At 58.0% G+C, this 18409-nt stretch overlaps 1 protein-coding gene across 13 annotated transcripts in view; it reads left to right on the plus strand.

The window, feature by feature from the left end:
• LRRFIP1 (LRR binding FLII interacting protein 1) overlaps nucleotides 1-18409 on the plus strand; it is a 126321-nt gene that overhangs the window by 93526 nt on the left and 14386 nt on the right. For 7 of the 13 annotated variants that reach the window (XM_036254781.1, XM_036254771.1, XM_036254773.1 and 4 more), the window contains 7 exons: nucleotides 5292-5327; nucleotides 5751-5876; nucleotides 9259-9429; nucleotides 12731-12823; nucleotides 13849-13941; nucleotides 15094-15186; nucleotides 16895-17036. In XM_036254781.1, coding sequence (XP_036110674.1) covers nucleotides 5292-5327; nucleotides 5751-5876; nucleotides 9259-9429; nucleotides 12731-12823; nucleotides 13849-13941; nucleotides 15094-15186; nucleotides 16895-17036 — 754 coding nt within the window. Of the gene's footprint in view, nucleotides 1-5291; nucleotides 5328-5750; nucleotides 5877-7609; nucleotides 7682-9258; nucleotides 9430-12730; nucleotides 12824-13848; nucleotides 13942-15093; nucleotides 15187-16894; nucleotides 17037-18409 lie in introns of all 13 variants that reach the window. The other 6 variants (XM_036254782.1, XM_036254776.1, XM_036254779.1 and 3 more) reach the window with 2 other exon arrangements.

The raw sequence follows: 18409 nt of genomic DNA on the forward strand, positions 1-18409 counted from the left end.
GCCATGTCCTCTTCTCCACCAAGCCCCAGATCTTCCCCTGAGAAGCTGGGGTTCACTCATTCAGCCGGTGTACTGAGCACCTGTGTGATCCAGGCATCGGCTGCAGTGGCGAGCGGACACCTGTCCCTGCCCTCGGCAGCGTGGGCTCCCAGGGAGGGGGCAGGGAGCTTCCGGAGGGCTGGAACCAGGAGGTCTGACAGCCAGGCCTGAGCCGCCCCGGCCCCCAAATCCTCGTCGCTGACACGTCTGTCGGCCCGACCTGAGTGGAGCCCAGCTCCTCCTTCCTGTCTGAGTTCAGAGACGTGAGTGAGGAGCTAGAAGCTCTGGCCCCTCAGCTAGAAAAACAGGTCTGCAGTGACTCATGCTGCACCTTGTGTGAAGAGGCGGGGGCGGGGACCAGGGGACAAATGGGTATTGAATTAGGAATACGAGAGTTCAAGGACAGGCCACTCAGGGTCACGTCAGTGTTACTGGATTTAACCCCTACGTTTCCACCTTGACGGTGGACTCCACTGCTGTGTATATTTGAAGGAAAATTGCCCTTAAAGTGGGTGTTTTCTGAGCAGTGTTTTCTGTTGTTCATTGGTTGCTTGAGAGGGGACTATACAGTGACATTGTTTCTGGGACCTCGTTGCCCATTCGGGGTCCGGGGGTGCTGACGGGGGGTGGGGACACCATGAGGAAAAGTCCTTTGTACCTGGCCCCCCTGCTGCGGTCCCCCGGTGCCCACAGGCCGTACCTGTGTGTAGGAGGTGGGCAGGTGGCTGGTGGTAGGGAGACCCTGCGTTGTATCGATGCCGTGGTCAGTAGCACCCTCACAGGACGGGTGAACACTGGAATGCATCGATTATTTAAGGCGCTACTTTGAGCGTTTGTTTTTGAAAGGAACAGTTGCCACAGTCTAACATTTCAGAGGAATTTGTTTAGAAGGGACTCTTCACTGTCCTGTGCACTCGGTCCTAAGCCCGCCACTGAAGTCGGCGCGCTGACCTAAAGCGTTGGTGTTGCTCAGAAAATGAGAGTCATAAATGCAGCAGGTTGCAAGGTATGTGGCCGCTGCCAGCCTTCCGCGAATGAGGACACTGGTGTCCGCAGAGGGCCGGGGCTGCTGTGGGCTGGAGCACCCCATCTCCCTGAGCGCGCGCCCACACTGTGGCGGTCCCCACGCCACGCCATGCAGCGGCCGCCACGGTGCATCGGAGCTGCTGCTTGTATATTCTTTTCGGAGGTAAAGGGCTGTGCCTTGTGTGGAGATGAGACACACCCTATGGGTTACCTACCTGCTCCTTTGTTGAGAGGACAGAGGGAGCTTTATTAAAGTGGGTACGGCTCCCTGGCAGCCGGACACACTGCCATCTAGTGGCAGCCCTGGGCCTTGCAACAACTTCAGGCTGCTGTCCCTTGTCATTCGGAAAGCAGACAAAACCATTTACTCCAACATGTATGTAGACGGAGCTTGGAAACCGCGGTTAGGCCCAGACCGGCTGTCGCTTTCCTTAAACTGAAAGCTTCATTTTCCCGGCGTGGTCTCTATTTAAAAACACACCCTCCCTGTTCACATGAGTCCCTTACGTGTCTGAGAGCGAAGACTTTTTACAAAAACTATTTTTGAAACGCTTTTTAAAATTAAAGAAAACTATGACGTCAGGTTTCCTCCTTCCCAGTTCGATGTTCTGCGAACTGCCGAGGCAGTGACTGTGCACCTGGGCGCGTGAAACGCAGCCGAACCAGCTGAGCGAAAGGCCCGAGTCCCCGGCTTCGGCTCTGCGTGGCTTCTGCCTCCTGCTTCTGGAAAGGACACTAGGAAAATGTGGGGGTCCTTCTTTTCTGGGGACGCACACCTTTGTCGGCAGAGCTTCATGCAGCTGCACAGTCTGTGCCTGTCGCTGGTGACGGTCAGAGAAGCTGCCAACGCGAAGCACGAAGCTCAGGCGCCGCGGGAGGGGACCGGCTCAGGAACTGGCCCTGCTCCCCCCGCGGAGAGTTTCCTTGTGCTCCCTCGTCACCGTCGTTCCTTTGCAAACCGGCTTCTCTCTGCGGATGAAGGCCTTGGGCCCGGGCGGTTTGTGGACTGATTTCCAGCGGACGGGGCGCAGGCCAGTTAGCCTTCCCTTGCGCGTCCGAAATGCGCAGGAATGTGTTTGCTCCTGATGGAGACAAGACCGCACTCGAAGGGCTGAGATCTCACAGTTTGGAATGTGGGTGCAGGGTGGTGAGACGGAGCCGTCCCGCTCGAGGCCACCTCGGCCCCAGAGCACCTGTGGGTGGGGCAGGCACACCTGCGGCGATAATCCCCAGGTGTGCACAGTGCGGGGAGCCCTCCGCTATGGGATGCAGCTGCCACGTGGAGGGGCGAACGGGCACTGGCCCAGAACTCTGGAAGCTCCCCAGAGACACAGGCTCATCCCGGTCCTTGGGGGCCAGCCGGCTGTGCGCACGTGAGACGGGTGCTCTGGGCAGAGGGAGGATCAGCAGCCCCACCCAGGGGGCTAAATGGGAGCCAGTCCAGCCCCTGCCCGAGGGACGTGGTCTCTCTTCTTTTCTGCCCTGCTCTTAGGACACTGAGGAGACGGAGGGGAGCAGGAGGGTCCTCCTGGAAGCCCGCGCGTGGGCAGGGTGAGACCAGGTGCTCAGAGCCAGCTCCAGGGCTGCACTTGGGCAGGACGCCCGCGAGCCTGGCCTTCCGGAGTCAGAGCTGGTTTGGAGTGGCCGCCTTTGGAGTGTCCGATTCCGTTGGTCCCCGCAGTTGGCTGTCACACTCGCTGAGTCATTTCATGGGTCTGTTCAGGCATCCTCCTGCAAAGAGAAAGTTGGGGTGCAGGTTCGGAAAGAAAGTGGCAGTTAGTAAGCCTTCTTGGTGGGGACAGATTGTGAGGGCCAGCCGTGTGGGCCCAGGGTGCACACAGACGGGAAGTGGCCGTCCTCCCAGGACGTCACCGCCTTCACGTCCTGACCAGCGCTTAGCACTGGCACCCAAACGCCCCATAGACGACGTCACTGTCACCATTTCCGTGTTCGTGAGCCACTCCGCCCGGGCCTCAGCCCAGCTCCGGCGGATTTCTCCATCCACAGTCCGGACCGGCTGCGGAGCAAGCGTGAGAGGTGACCGTGAGTCCCAGGTCACTGGTGAGGCAGGCTACTCGGGTGGACTCTCTGGCCGTCCAGTGGAAGAAGCGCTGAGCTATAGGACAGACTGGAGGCCCAATGGGAAGACAAGAGACTGGAGCCCCGATGGGAAGACAAGAGACTGGAGCCCCGATGGGAAGACCATGGTGAGTGCCGGCCTCCCCGGAGACTGGAGCCCCGACGGGAAAGCGCGATGGGTGCCGGCCTCCCCGGAGACTGGAGCCCCGACGGGAGCCGGGGGGGAGCCCGATGGTTCCGGCCTCCCCGAGGAGACTGGAGCCCCGACGGGACAGCGCTATGGGTGCCGGCCTCCCCAGAGACTGGAGCCCCGACGGGAAGGCGCGATGGGTGCCGGCCTCCCCGGAGACTGGAGCCCCGACGGGAAGGCGCGATGGGTGCCGGCCTCCCGGAGACATGGAGCCCGACGGGAAGGCGCGATGGGTGCCGGCCTCCCCGGAGAGACTGGAGCCCGACGGGAAGGCGCGATGGTGCCGGCCTCCCCGGAGAGACGGGAGCCCGACGGGAAAAGCGTGATGGGTGCGGCCTCCCCGGAGAATGGAAGCCCCGACGGGAAAGCGTGATGGGTGCCGGCCTCCCCGGAGACTGGAGCCCCGACGGGAAGGCGCGATGGGTGCCGGCCTCCCCGGAGACTGGAGCCCCGACGGGAAGGCGCGATGGGTGCCGGCCTCCCCGGAGACTGGAGCCCCGACGGGAAGGCGCGATGGGTGCCGGCCTCCCCGGAGACTGGAGCCCCGACGGGAAGGCGCGATGGGTGCCGGCCTCCCCGGAGAGACTGGAGCCCCGACGGGAAAGCGCGATGGGTGCCGGCCTCCCCGGAGAGACTGGAGCCCCGACGGGAAGGCGCGATGGGTGCCGGCCTCCCCGGAGACTGGAGCCCCGACGGAAGGCGCGATGGGTGCCGGCCTCCCCCCAGCGACTGGAGCCCCGACGGGAAGGCGCGATGGGTGCCGGCCTCCCCGGAGAGACTGGAGCCCCGACGGGAAAGCGCGATGGGTGCCGGCCTCCCCGGAGAGACTGGAGCCCCGACGGGAAAGCGCGATGGGTGCCGGCCTCCCCGGAGACTGGAGCCCCGACGGGAAGGCGCGATGGGTGCCGGCCTCCCCGGAGAGACTGGGAGCCCCGACGGGACGAACTGGAGCCCCGACGGAAAGCGCGATGGGTGCCGGCCTCCCCGGAGAGACTGGAGCCCCGACGGGAAGGCGCGATGGGTGCCGGCCTCCCCGGAGACTGGAGACAGCTGAGTGCAAGGCATTCTCCTCCTCTGTGACCTTCCCAATGGGCTGTGGAGAGGAGCCTTCAATGTACCGAAGAGGGGGGGGGGAGGGGAGGGAAGGGGAGGGGAGGGGAGGGGAGGGAAGGGGAGGGGAAAGGGAAAGGAGCTGTCTTTGCCGGACGCTGAGCAGAGAAGGAAGAAGCGCCGCTGCCGGTGTGGCCCGTGCTCAGACCCCTCGTGGGCGCGGTGCCGTGGGTCACCGTTCTTGCAGCTTCCTGGCTGCTCTGGGTCCCTCCGAGACTCCCACCTGCCGAAGGGAGGAGACGGGCCTCAGACTCCTCCAAACAGCAGAGAGGAGAGAAGCCAAATGCTTGGGGTCCCACTTTTCACCCAGAAAAGTCTCCTGTGCCTTCAGCCCCCGCCCCAGCCTCCCATGGCCCTCGTCCGCAGGCGATTGAAGGTTCACACGGACCCAGTCACTGGTGAGAAGTAGGAAAGCTCCCCATTCGCTCGCTGCTTTCTTGTGGGGAGCAGTCCTGTGGTCGCACCCGCCAGCCCCAGGACCGTGGTCCTCGCTGCGCTCACAGTCGTTGCGGAGGGTGACAGGTGTGGAGCGCGGGGCCCCTCCGGCGTGCGGACGGGCCTCGTTCAGAGCTGCAGGATCGAGAGTGAACCTGTCCAAATGAGCCCACGAGGGAGTCCCCACGGTGGGCCTGTCTGTGGTCGGTGTGGGTTCCGGCGTCTTTACGTTGCCGTGGGAAGGGTGGCAGCGGAAGCCTGGCCGCCCGCCTGGCGAGGTGCACGGGAGGGTCTCGGCAGAGTGCTTTGAAACTGCGAACGACCCAGCTGGGTCATCTGACAGTCCTCTCACCCCCGCGTCCAGATCGCCCAGCAAATGCTTGTCTTTAATGCCCGTGTGTTTTCCCTCCAGGTGGAAGAGAGACCAGAGAAAGACTTCACAGAGAAGGTGAGGGATTTCTACAAGACTGTCTTGTCCCTGACAAACCCGAGGGTCCCAGCATTTATGGGTGGAACTAACAAAGTACGCTGCTTGGTCCTTGGTCACAACCTTCACCAGTGAGTGAACAGGACAGTGTGTGGCCCACCAGCCAGCGTCACAACCTTTGGGGGTCCCCGGGGTCGCTTCCAAGGTGTGTTAAACCCTCAGAACAGTGAAGGAGTTGGCCGTGGCCCAGCCGTGGGCGTAAGATGAGCCCAGACAGGTTCCCAGGCACCCCGGGCCCCTCCACGTGACCCTGTCCTTATCGCTCTCCGCGAGCCCACGGAAGGCGCTCCGTGGGAAACTGAGTCCAAGCGAAGGGGCCGTTGTAGCAGATGTTCAAGTAACTGGTTTTCTCTAAACTGGTGTTTGACCCTTGCCACACTCTAGGGGTCTCGTAACCTGCCCGGCCTGTCTGCAGCCACGCTGGCCTCACTGGGTGGCACCTCCTCTCGGAGGGGAAGCGGGGACACCTCCATCTCCATCGACACCGAAGCATCCATTAGGGAAATCAAGGTAACGCTCTCTGCCTTCTATAACCCTTTATTAAAACCTGTCTTCAAGGAAAAAACAGATTTAATTCCTAAAGTGCCAGATCTTTCTTCTCGGGCCCATCTCCCCTGGCTCCCATAAACAGGTGTTCTAGTAACACCAAAACCCAGTTCAGATATGGTCTCCCGCAGAACACCGTCCCTGACTGCCCTGCCATAGCAGGGCACACCTGTGCCCAGGCCCCTGCACCCCCTCAGCTCTGGGGCACACCTGTGCCCAGGCCCCTGCACCCCCTCAGCTCTGGGGCACACCTGTGCCCAGGCCCCTGCACCCCCTCAGCTCTGGGGCACACCTGCACCTGGCCCCCTGCACACCTGTGCCAACACTCACCATGCCACACAGAGGCGCGTGGGCACTCTGTCCCCTGCCTTCTGCACACCTCTGTCCATTCCTTCTCTCTGTCACATACCTGCATAGACCTCACTGTGGTGTGGAGTGATTTGTCCTTCTCCTGCTAGAATGTGGACACTATTTTGGTTACAGTCTCAGCACTGTTGGTGTGAGACAGAAATGCAACATTGGTTAAAGAAACTGTATCAAAAGGAGAACACACGAAAGGAAGGTTAAGATGCTAGAAGGTGGGTCCTCCGGGGAGCAGAGGGAGGCGCTTCAAGGATCTGATTTGGCCTCATGTATGGAAGCGCTTTCTAATCATTGAAGTGGGTTAAAAGAGAACCAGCTGCCACAGGTGCTGTGCGCAGCTGGGGGCCCATTTGCCAGGGAGGCCCGAGAAGAGATATAAGCATCAGCAGGGGTGGACCAGGTTCCCTTGAAGGTGCCATCTGACACCTGTGCTTGATGAGAACTTTTTTTTTTTTTTATCCTCACCCGAGGATATTTTCCATTTTTTGTTCAGATAGAGCAGGAGGGAGAGCGAGGAACAGAGAGAGAGAGAGAGAAACATCGATGTGAAAGGGACACATCGAGTGGCTGCCACCCGCACGACCAACCAGGGCCAGGGACAAACTGCAACCGAGGTACGTGCCCTTAGCGGGAACCGAACCCAGGTCTCTCCGGACCGCAGGCGGACGCTCCAACCGCTGAGCCAAACCGGCCAGGGTGATGAGAACATTTTTTTACTATTCTTCTTAAAACATCCCGTGTGCCATCCCTGGACCACCTGCAGCTCTGTTTGTTCCTTTACTCCATCGACGCTGTTGGCTGTCATCCGGGTTTGCCTCAGCTCCTGGGTGTGAGCACGAGTCACGTGCTCAGCCGCGTTCCAGGTGCGTCTGGCTCCGCCGATGCCAAGCACCAGGGATGTGGCGGTGAAGGGACGGGCAGAGCGAGGCCCAGAGCTGCGGGGTGCAGGGCCCAGCTCTGCTGGCTTCTGTCTCTCGTGTCGTACTGTATCCAGCTCAGAGTAAACTCAGGGCTTGAATGAACCTGTAACCGTGAGTAAAACGTCTTGTTCCAGTCTCTGAAGCGCTTCTGCCTGTTTGGGGAAACTGTGCGAAAATATCCTACGAGCTAGACCTCAGTTTTGTACAATCCTGTGAAAATGTCACGAGATGCACCTGCATTTTCATCCTAGTAACATGGAACTTCCTTTCATTTCTCTCGCACACTTGTCAAAAGAGGAAGGAAGTCCGTGCTCGGACTGAAGGGAGGCCGCGCCGACGCAGGACCCCGGGACGGCCGGTCTGTGGTCTGGCCACGTTCCCTTGACATCGCCTCCCTTTCTTGCCGTCCCCCAGGAACTCAGTGAGCTCAAGGACCAGATTCAGGATGTGGAAGGCAAATACATGCAGGGGCTGAAAGAGCTGAAGGTACCAGTGTGCAGTGTGGGCGCACGGCATTAACCCAGCTCACCCGATAAGTCCTCCAGGAGACAGTCAGAGTGCACGCTAACCCAGCAGACACCCCAGGTTCCGACAGGGGGAGCTGCATGGTGTGTGTACGGTGCAACCTTTCAAGAAAAAGCTTTAACACGTTTTCTGACGCACGCAGCCTCCCTCCCGCTGAAATTCAGGAGCTACCGAAGCTCCAAGGAGGGTTTTTGTTTCCGTAGCCCCGTAGCAGTTACATGCCCACAGTGCCTCACTCCGTTGGCATCGCCCGTGCCTGCCATCTCCGGGAACAGACAGCACAGTCTCCAGGCACCGAGTCCTTTATTTGCATGTTGTAACATTGTACTAATTGGAGCAGCATCTCAATGTGCCTGGTGCTGGGTCTGTTGGGGTGCACGCACCCCACTGTCAGGATGTGGAAGCCCTGCCCTGCACTAGCCAGGACATCCAGCCCCAATCCTTGGGGGGCGGCGAACCGCAGGGGCGAGGCTCTGTCTTTGTGAGGTGGCCAGGCAGACTGAGGACCTGGCAATAGGCGGTAAACATGCCATGTCCCCAGCTCCCTAGAACGTACCCCTGAAATAGTCTGAGTTCAGTAGCACAGGGACACCCGAGCAGGTGGCAAATCGCATGACTAATCACTTTCATATGTGTTACCTCATTTTAAAAGGGGAGGAAATTGAGACCCTGGTTTTTAATTCTTGTGATAAGGTCGCTGGTGGGGTAGCCCAGGGATCACTGGTCATACCCAAAACTGTCACCCTGGTTTACAGGTGAGACCCTTGCGGGTCCCCGGGAGGCCTCCCACAGCACCTGAGACACCTGCCCAGGCCATGCCCGCCCCTCGTTAGCTGGGGGTGGGTTACCCCGGGACTTGGCTCTCGCTACGGAGTCACCTCCCCATCTGTCCTGGGGTCTGAACGCGGCTGTGCTCTCTGCCGCCTGCCCTGCCCCTCGAGGGCAGGAGCCACGCGAGGGGCATGTGGACTTCCCAGGCCTCTTTCCCTTTTCGGTCCTCCCAAAGGGATGACCTTGGTCTTTCCAGGGCCCACCCTCTGAGGCCCGTGTGCCTTGTTTAGTTTCCCTGTGGGTTGAGAACCTGAAATTCCACTTAACCCTTTCCTGGCTCAGAGGCCCAGACGGATCTCTGGCCGCTCACGGCAGGGCTCTGCCTCGGCCGTCACGCTGGCCTGTCCCCAGTTCTGGTCACGCATCTGGAGTGACTACTCAGAAACCTGTTGAACCGCCTGAACCACTCCTGGTGGCTACTGAATCCTCAGGTCAAGCCCCGACCGCCTGTGACCAGACCCTCCGCACGGGGCGGCTGCCTCCTCCTGGGCCTAAACCCTTTCCATCCCGGGTGGCGAGAATTCGACCAGGTTGAAAAGAAGGAATCTCTGTGTGTTTAAAATATTGGCATGTGTTTCCTGCTTTCATCCGTTTCTACGAAACAGAGTCTCGGCGTAGGGCCGAGTGGCTGTGTGTTTAAGAATCCGGGCGAAGCCTTGCTCCCTGTTTTCTTACTGCGATTTCTAAAGTGTGACCTGGTCCCGCAGGACTCGCTCGCAGAGGTGGAGGAGAAATACAAAAAGGCCATGGTCTCCAACGCGCAGCTGGACAACGAGAAGATGAACTACATGTACCAGGTGGACACCCTGAAGGACACGCTGCTGGACCTCGAGGAACAGCTGGCCGAGTCCAGGCGCCTGTACGAGGAGAAAAGCAAGGTACGCGTTCGCGTGGGGGAGCGGGGACGGCGCGTGGGGACGTGTGCGGGCACACTGCCTCTCAGCGTCTCTCGGCCTCGTTGTTCGCGGGACAAAGGTCTCAGCTGTGGAGCAGCACTTCGCTTCTCAGCCGACAGCCCTCCGTGCTGAGGCAGCAGAGGAGGGAAGGCTCTGGGTGTGGTGAGATGGGAGACCGCACGATCTGCAGCATCGAGAGCGGACGTTGCTGAGGGTGTGCAAGTGCTCCCGGGCCGCAGGCCCCGAAGAGGCTGAGAGCGGCGGTTGATCTGGGTGAAGGAGGAGCTTTTGGCCGGGGAGCGCGTTTCGGAGGCAGGGACACAGGAGACACTCGTGTAAGGCCAGTAGGGGGTGGTCTGATAAATTTAAGAGAAGTGTTTCTGTATAGCGTAGACCGGGTATTCGACGTGTACTGTATATAAGAAAGGTGAAAACGGAATCATGTGAGGGTCTGGAACAGATGCTTTCAACTTACATGGTTGTTTTGTTTTGTTTTTTATCCTCACCTGAGGACATTTTTCTATTTTTTGTTCAGATAGAGCGGGAGGGAGAGAGAGAGAGAGAGAGAAACATCGATATGAAGGGACACATCGAGTGGCTGCCACCCGCACGACCAACCAGGGCTGGGGACAAACTGCAACCGAGGTACGTGCCCTTAGCGGGAACCGAACCCGGGTCTCTCTGTACCGCAGGCCGACGCTCCAACCGTTGAGCCAAACCGGCCAGGGCGTCAACTTACATGGTTTTTAATGGGAACAAGTGATCGATTCGGTTTACGCACAGATTGCTTCTCGAACAGCCTTCCCGGAGGAATGAAGTTCGAGAACCGAGGTTCCACTGTATTTGTAGATGGTATGTACACACCTGGTGTGTTGGTGTGGGTGTGTGTTTTCCAGGTTCCATAAAAGTCTGAGCTTTTTAATTTTTTTTAAATTTTATATAATTTTATTTTTTTTAACCCTTGCCCGAGGACATTTCTGCATTTATCTTCAGACAGAGTGGGAAGGAGAGAGGGAGGAAGAGAGAGAGAAACATCGACTGGCTGCCACCCACACAACCCTATGGGGCCGGGGACAAACTGCAACTGAGGTACATGCCCTTAGCGGGAACTGAACTCGGAACTCTCCGGTCTGCGGGCCGATGCTCTAACCGCTGAACCAAACCACCCACGGTGGTCTGAGCTTTTCTTAAAAATAAAAATTTTTTTTGTTATCAATGCCAGTGTGTTTTAATTTTATTTTTTAATACATGTTTTTCATTGATTTTTTTAGAGAGAGAGGATGGGAGAGAGAGAAACATTGATGAGAGAGAAACATTGATTGGCCACCTCCTGCATGCCCCCTACTGGGGATTGAGCTCACAACCCAGGCATGTGCCCTGACTGGGAATCAAACTGGCGACCTCTTGGTGCATGGGACACACTCAACCACTGAGCCACACCGGCAAGGGCAGTGTGCGTGTGTGTGTTTTAAGCAACTATTCTACACTTGTCTAGGGAGCCCAAGCATCTGAGAAGAATACCATGCCCTTTGCTGAAAGACTTAAATACACACATGCCCATTTCAGTAGGTCAACTAGAGATGATTTTACTAGAACATTTGTGTGTTCCATGTAAGGCAGAGTCATACGTGGAGCAAAGATCCCTCCAGAGGAGCCAGCCAGCTTGGCTAAGGAGTGACTGGGTGCCTCAGGATCCCTGTCAGTACATGTCCCTGGTTTTTATTTGTCATCTCCGAACACCACGGAGAGGTAGTCGGTTGCAGGTGTCAAAGAGTTTAAGGAAATTATGTTCATTTATTTTCTGCTGATTGGGAAGAGACACAGTCACTCCATTTAAGAATTAAATATTCGCCTGGCCAGTGTGGCTCAGTGGTTGAACATCCCCCTGCACCAAGAGGTCGCCAGTTCGATTCCCAGTCAGGGCACATGCCCAGGTTGTGGGCCCGATCCCCAGTGGGGGGCGTGCAGGAGGCGGCCAGTCAGTGTTCTCTCTCATCAATGTTTCTATCTGTCTCTCCCTTTCCCTTCCACTCTCTCTAAAATCAATTAAAAAAATTTTTTAAAAAAGAATTAAATATTTCCATTAAGGTCAAAGAAGGGTGGAATCTTATTTGGGCTTCCGGGAGGAAGCATGGGGGTTAGCGTGCTAGTTTACAGCATGCAGCCCGGGCGTACGTCCAGCTCCGGACAGCAGACTGGTCCAGTGGCGGCTGGGCTCTCCTGGTCTTCATGACGTACAGAACGAGGAAGCCTTGCGTTCTGTGTTTTCAGGAATGAGTTGGTTAAGCAAACCCTGGATTATTGTCCAATTTTTCAAATTTGCTGAAATAAACAGAAAATTTAATTTATGAGTATCATTATCCTTAAAAAACAAAAAAACCTGGCACGGTGCAGTGAATGGAGAAGCGGAGAGCGTGCGCTGACCCTGCCGGGTGGCCAGGGCACTGTAGTGCGTTCTAGTACTCACTCGGGCACCAGGGAGAGCAAAGACCCCGCCCCACCCAGAGAAGCTGCCCCGAGGAGGAGACCACAGGCCGAGCGAAGTCCCAGAGTCCCATCCTGTCACAGCTAGGAGGGGACCCATCACCCCAGACTTCAAAAGTGGGTGAGCGGAAACCAAGGTCGAATCCCTTCTGCAATAAGCCAGCTCCCAGATCGAGGGAAGGTGGCCCCTGCTGTCCCCGGAGCTGTTGGCAGTTAGTTGAGCGCCAGACCATCACTGGGGACAGCCCCGCTGTGATGAATCGAGCAGGAGACCAGAGAGCCATGTTGCCAGGTCTCTGGGGTGAGTCTCACAGAGGGGGCGGTGCAACTAGGGGGCGGCCAAGCACTTCCGCTGCCCCCACCTTTCCCGCCTTGTCCCTGGAGTGCAGAGTCGGCCAGCCACGGTCCACGAGATAGGCTGCCAAAGTCAACCTGTTTAGTCCCTTTTTATCCCAAAAGGCGTTCCTTGTCATGTTTCAACATCAGGGATAATTTTAGTATAAATCCTTTGCCAAGCTGTGTCCTCGCTCGGGCCCTCAGCACAGCCAGCTCCGTGGACGACAGCAGACACCCTGACGGAGACCCTTCCGGACATGGCCCGTCCAGAGGGGCCCGGGAACGCTGTCCGTGCCATCAACTCCGATTCCCCGCAAGCCGCAGGCGGCTTCTAGAAAGGCCCAGGGAAATGCGCTCGTGGTGGTAGAAAGGCCCGGGCCCCTGCGCGGTGTGGTCACAGGTCGTGGGCGCCGGGGGAGCTGCGCCGCCCTGACGCTCTGCCCGTCTGTCCGTCTGTCCGCAGGAGTTCGAGCGGGAGAAGCACGCCCACGGCCTGCTGCGGTTCCAGTTCTCAGAGGTGAAGGCGGCGCTGCAGCAGAGGGAGGAGCTGCTCCAGGTGGGTGCCTGCGCCCCTCCCGCCTCCCCCGCGACTTCGGGGCCGCGGGTTTTCCGGAAGATCCAGGGCTCGGCCAGTTCTTGCACCTCGCTGCAGGTGTCCCGTTGCTCTCGTTGGTGACAACGCCCCTTCCTGGGTGGTTGTGTGCGTGTTTGGGGAGGTGGGGCAGACACAGCAATGTCCGCGTCCTGATCCCGGGACCTGTGAAAATATTCCCTTCCACGCCGAAGGGACCTTGTGGGGGGAGACGACCCTGGGTTTTCGAGGCGGGCCGGGTGCGGCACAGGGTCCTGACAGCAGGGGGGCAGGAAAGGCAGAGGCAAAAGTAGGGGGTGACGTGAGGGGCTGTGAGCCAAGGAATTGGTGCTTCTGGAAGCTCAAAGAAGGGGAGACGGACTCTCCCCTGGAGCCTCCCAGGCCTGCCCACCTCTGGAGCTCCGCCCAGTGGGCCATTTGGGGCCGCGGCACTGTTGGAATACATTCGTGTTACTTGAAGCCACCGAATTTGTGCTAATTCAGTACAGTGGCAATAGGGGACATACAGGGCTGATTTTGCCTTTTTTAAATATGTATATACTTTTTCTTTAGTGGTTTTAGAGAGAGAGATAGAAACATCGATGTGAAAGAGAACATCGATCGACTGCCTCCTGCACGCCCCCCACTGGGGATTTGGCCCACAACCCGGGCCTGTGCCCTGACCGGGAATCAAACCGGGACCTCAGTCCATGGGACGACGCTCAATCCACTGAGCCACACCGGCCGGGCTGATTTTGCCTTCTAACTTGGTCAGCATTTACATGCCTCTCAGTGAGAACTTCCCCAAGACGGGTTTCTTCCCGCACTTCTGGGTGCTGGGGAGCAGGACCCAGCACGACGTTCACCTTCGGGGATGAGCGGGGGGTCAGTGAGCAGGTGCTTCACCCCCTCCCCGTGCTTGCCGGCTCCCAGTGACAGCTCCCCGCAGGTCTGCCTGGTCCTTCCTCCTGTCTAACCCTCCCTCTGCTCTCTCTGCTCCTGTCCTTCAGGAAATCCGCCAGCTGCAGCAGAAGCAGGCGAGTTCTGTCAGGGAGATTTCTGATCTGCAGGAAACGATAGAGTGGAAAGACAAAAAGATAGGGGTAGGCCTCTCGAGTCCCCGCGAGCCTGTTCCCGTGAGCCGTCTGCCTGGCCTGTGTGCTGCTTTCAGGATCTGCGGTGTGCTCGGACGGGTGTGCATGGTCCCCTGTGAGCAAACTCCGTCACGCAGCGAGTACTCGAACGTACCCGACTTGGAAGTAACTCCAAATTGGCAGTCGGCTCCCAACTTGGAGAGTCTCGTTTTGTCAGCATGAGCCGGGCTCTGCCTGCCCCCTGAGCAGCCAGGGGCTGACCGAGACACTCCCTGGGGGCGGCACTCGGGCAGCCCTAACGTGTGCATTGCCTGCCCCCCTTGTCGGGGCTTTTTCTCAAGGGGTTCGAGGAAGCTGCGAGCCGGCAAGGGCTGTGCCCCCCTCCCTCCAGCTTGAAATCTCTCCAGAGTCCTGAGACCCTCTCCCTCCCTAAGAACAGAACAGGCAGCCCACCTGCCTGTGGGCGTGATGAGGGGGAAGAAGGGAACCACTGACAGTAACTGCTGTGCTTCCTGACCGTGGCATCCGGGTCTAGTGACCGGTCACACCACACCGCTCTGGGGACGGTCCCCAGATGCTCCAGCATGTCATCAGAGTGTTGCTAGTGTGACGCTGTCCTTGCCCTGACTCTGATGAGCTCCTCGTGTCTGCTCAGAATTCCGTGTGTGCACGTGTGTGTGTGCACGTGTGTGTGTGTGTGCACGTGTGTGTGTGCACGTGTGTGTGTTTTGGGACCACTTCGTGCTTACCTGTGCCAACAGTCGCCGAGAACCCAGGTGGAAAGTTAGTCCAAATTGCTAAGATAGTGTTCGCTGAGGCTTCTCCGGTGTTTCTTCTCATTCCGTGTTTGCCCCTCATCTGAGGGCACGTGGCCTCTGCGAGTTCTCTGACCCGGCTGGACACCGGGCTCAGCTGGGGCCGCTGCCAGCCGAGCCCGCCTGTGCCCCTGCGGCTCCTGCCTCTCGGGAGAAGGCAGCAGCATCCTCGGCTGTTCCCAGCTGCAGGACGGTGCGTTACTGGCATTGCACTTGTGTCCCGAGGCATGTGCTACCGGACGCCTGGCCTGTCGGCGTGTGGCAGGGTGTGGCCTCCTCCCCCCTCTGCTTCCGACGACACTGCTGACCTCTGCCCATTTCTCTCCCTGCTCCGCTGCACACTCAGGCCTTAGAGAGGCAGAAAGAGTTCTTTGATTCCATCAGGAGTGAACGGGATGATCTTAGAGAAGAAGTAGTCGTGCTGAAAGAGGAACTAAAGGTATGAAGCCAAGGAAACAGTTCAAAGAGAGAATCCCGGGGACAGCGGCGAATTCTGGGGTTCTCAGGAGGGAGTGTGTGTGTGCTGGTGTTAACGCCTTTTATGTCCTTGATTTTAGTTCTCTTAGTCTGCTCAAATCTGGGCTTGGCTGACACCGAAGAGCCCTGCAAAGCAGGTCCAGGTCCCGCTGGGTCTTCCCATGGCTAGGTGCTCACACGCGTATCTGAGCTGGCAAGCATCTCAGATTTCCAAGAATTCATCGATATACTGTCTCCATTTTTTCCATGCTCATTAATAAATTCTCCAGGACGCTACTCAAAGTTAGAGACTGCATTTGTCTGTTACAGTGAAGGCTCAGCTGTCCAGACTTCTCCAGCTGAACAGTGCTATTTACACTTTGAGACACTGGATGTAGCACAGTCCTGTTCTGTCTGGGCCGTGTCCAGTGGTCCTCGCCCTGGCTGGTCACCGAGCGAAAAGACGCCGCTCACAGCGGTGAGGCCAGAGCTCTGGGCGGACTGTGAGCCCTGGGGAGGCGGCGTGGAGACAGCGTGGCCGTGGGCACATTCCTGGGTAGTTAACGGAGACGTATCAGTGTGGCCACTTGTATCCAGAGCCGTGAACCAGAGGGAGCAGCTTGGAGCCCGGGTTCGGCAGACTGCCAGCCCCAGGCTGAGTGCAGTGTTGGGGTCCCTCCCGGCACGAGAGAGGGAGCTGGACAGAGAGGGCTGTGAGTGAGTGAGTCGCCCATGGTCAAGTAGGGTCCCGGAGTCGTGAGGACAGCTGTCTTTAAAGTACTTCGCTATGGAGTGAGTGGGAGCACAGTTCTTTTTCTGTTATTGTTTTTAGAGGGAGAGGAAGGGCGAGAGAGAGAGAGAAACAGCGATTTGAGAGAGAAATATTGATCAATTGCCTCCCATACACACCTACAACCGGGGTATGTGCCCTGACCGGGGATCGAACCCGCCACCTTTTTTTGGGGTACTGGACGACGCTCCAGCCAACTGAGCCACACCAGCCAGGGCGAGTTGAATGTACCAAACCTTCTAGCCACTTCCTAATCCCTTCCTTAACGTAAGTTCCATCCATGCTTTTCAGAACACATACCTATTTCTTTCTTTTCCTCTGTACCTCTTTTTATTTATTTATTTTTATTGACGTTAGAGAGGGGAATGGAGAGAGAGAGAGACAAAAACATCAATGAGAGAGAACATCAATTGGCCGCCTCCTGCATGCCCCCCTCTGGGGATCTGGCCCACAACCTGGGCATGTGCCCTGACCTGGAATGGAATTGAACTGGCGACCTCTTGGTGCAGGGTCGATGCTCAACCACAGAGCCACACCGGCCGGGCTCTGTACTTCTTTCTAAGGAAAACAACCAGGGCTTTGAAAGTGAAGGTCACTTTGCGGCGACTTGCCCGATGCTTCCCGCGGTGGCAGCCTGCAGGCGCCACCTCCTGCCGAAAGTGCCCGGTCACGGCACAGCGGGACGTGTGGCATCCTGCGGACGGACCAGCCCTTGCCGGAGCGTCTGCACGCGTGTGTGTGGATAGAACAGTCACAAGGGTGGTGCCTAGCTCTTCTCAGCTCTGTAGAATTTCCCTCTGCATCAGGAAAAACAGCTTCTTTTGAAATTATTACTCATAAAGTGGAGCTGAGCCTGCCGTCACTCAGCGAGTGTTACAGTGGGCCTGTTTTTAATTCCCAGAAACATGGAATAATCCTACATTCAGAGGCAACTACCAACGGAGAGGCTCCAGACACTCTAAATAACGTTGCATACCAGGGTCCTACCAAGACGACAAAAGAAGAGTTGAATGCCCTCAAGGTGACTGGGGACGGGACCCTAGGTAAGTCCTCCTGTTCCTTTGGACCCTGTCACCTCCCAGCCGGCACTGATTCATCTCCCATGCATTACTAGCGTGGAAGCAGTCATCACTGACCCACTAACCGCCACGCCGCATGCCTGCCATTTGCTGTGCCTCCTCGTGGAGTGTTCGTGCCACACGATGGTCACCCACGCGTGTCATCTGGCCAGCACCTCTGATGCGTGCTCACCACCTGTGGCTCAGGGCATGTCTCTTCTTCACAGAGCTACCACGGGAGACTGAAAATAGTCTCCAAGTCGAGGGACGGTTTTGACAGTGCTACTTGGTTTCCCTCAGACCTGTGCCGAGTATGTCACAGAACTGTCAAAAGGTCAGACTGGCAGAGGCTGTGGATTAAGTCAGTGACCACATTGACAAGCCAACGTGACATCCTGTGAGAGCTTTGAGGCGGGTGGACAGGAGGTGGACCTGAGACAGAGCACGTCTCGGTTGACACTCAGTGTAGCCTTGGGTGGATGGGCCACCCTGCTGCCCAGGGAGAGGGCGGGTGGCCCAGGTGCCCAGGGAGAGGGCGGGTGGCCCAGGTGCCCAGGGAGAGGGCGGGCGGCCCAGGTGCCCAGGGAGAGGGCGGGCGGCCCAGGTGTCCAGGGAGAGGGCGGGCGGCCCCGGTGCCCAGGAGAGGGCGGGCGGCCCCGGTGCCCAGGGAGAGGGCAGGCGGCCCCGGTGCCCAGGGAGAGGGCGGGCGGCCCAGGTGCCCAGGGAGAGGGCGGGCGGCCCCGGTGCCCAGTATGGTCCATGTGGGACGTTCTTTACTGCAGAGTCTGGGTGGTCTGCCCCCGGTCAGGGGATGTCTCCATGCATGGCACATTTTTGCTTCTGAAAGAATAGAAGTCGGGGGTTCCAGTCGATTGAAGGACCCCCGGAAAGGCTCACCAATTCGTACTTGTCGTAATGTTTGCCTGGGGATAAGCCTCAGAGTCATGGTCACCTGTGTGGCCCCGCTTCCCAGCGAGCACCAGTGAGGTCAGGCACGGTTTTGCTTTCCGTCTGGAGGCCTGGCTCACTTCCCGCGAGTTACGGAAATGCAGGAGCCTCGGGGCGTGCTTCGCGGGTGGACCTCACTCTCCCTGACCCCGAGGGAATACGCAGCTCTTTAACGGGGTCAGAGGCCGAGAGAAGAGCATTGGCCCGTGGCTGTCATGCCCTTGTAGTAGCAGAGCAGCTAGGGATTGGATCATGCTGCTCTGTTCGGATATACGTTTTGTGTTTTGACAATTGTTGTGAAACAGACGCTGAAAGAACCGGAAGTATCAGTTTTATAAGTGGTCTCCAGATGTAGTTTCATCTGGAACTGTGAGGACCTCTCAACAGGCATGTTGATTTTTTATTTATAT

This window comes from Molossus molossus, unplaced genomic scaffold (genome assembly GCF_014108415.1).
Source record: "Molossus molossus isolate mMolMol1 unplaced genomic scaffold, mMolMol1.p scaffold_m16_p_11, whole genome shotgun sequence".
NCBI lineage: Eukaryota > Metazoa > Chordata > Mammalia > Chiroptera > Molossidae > Molossus > Molossus molossus.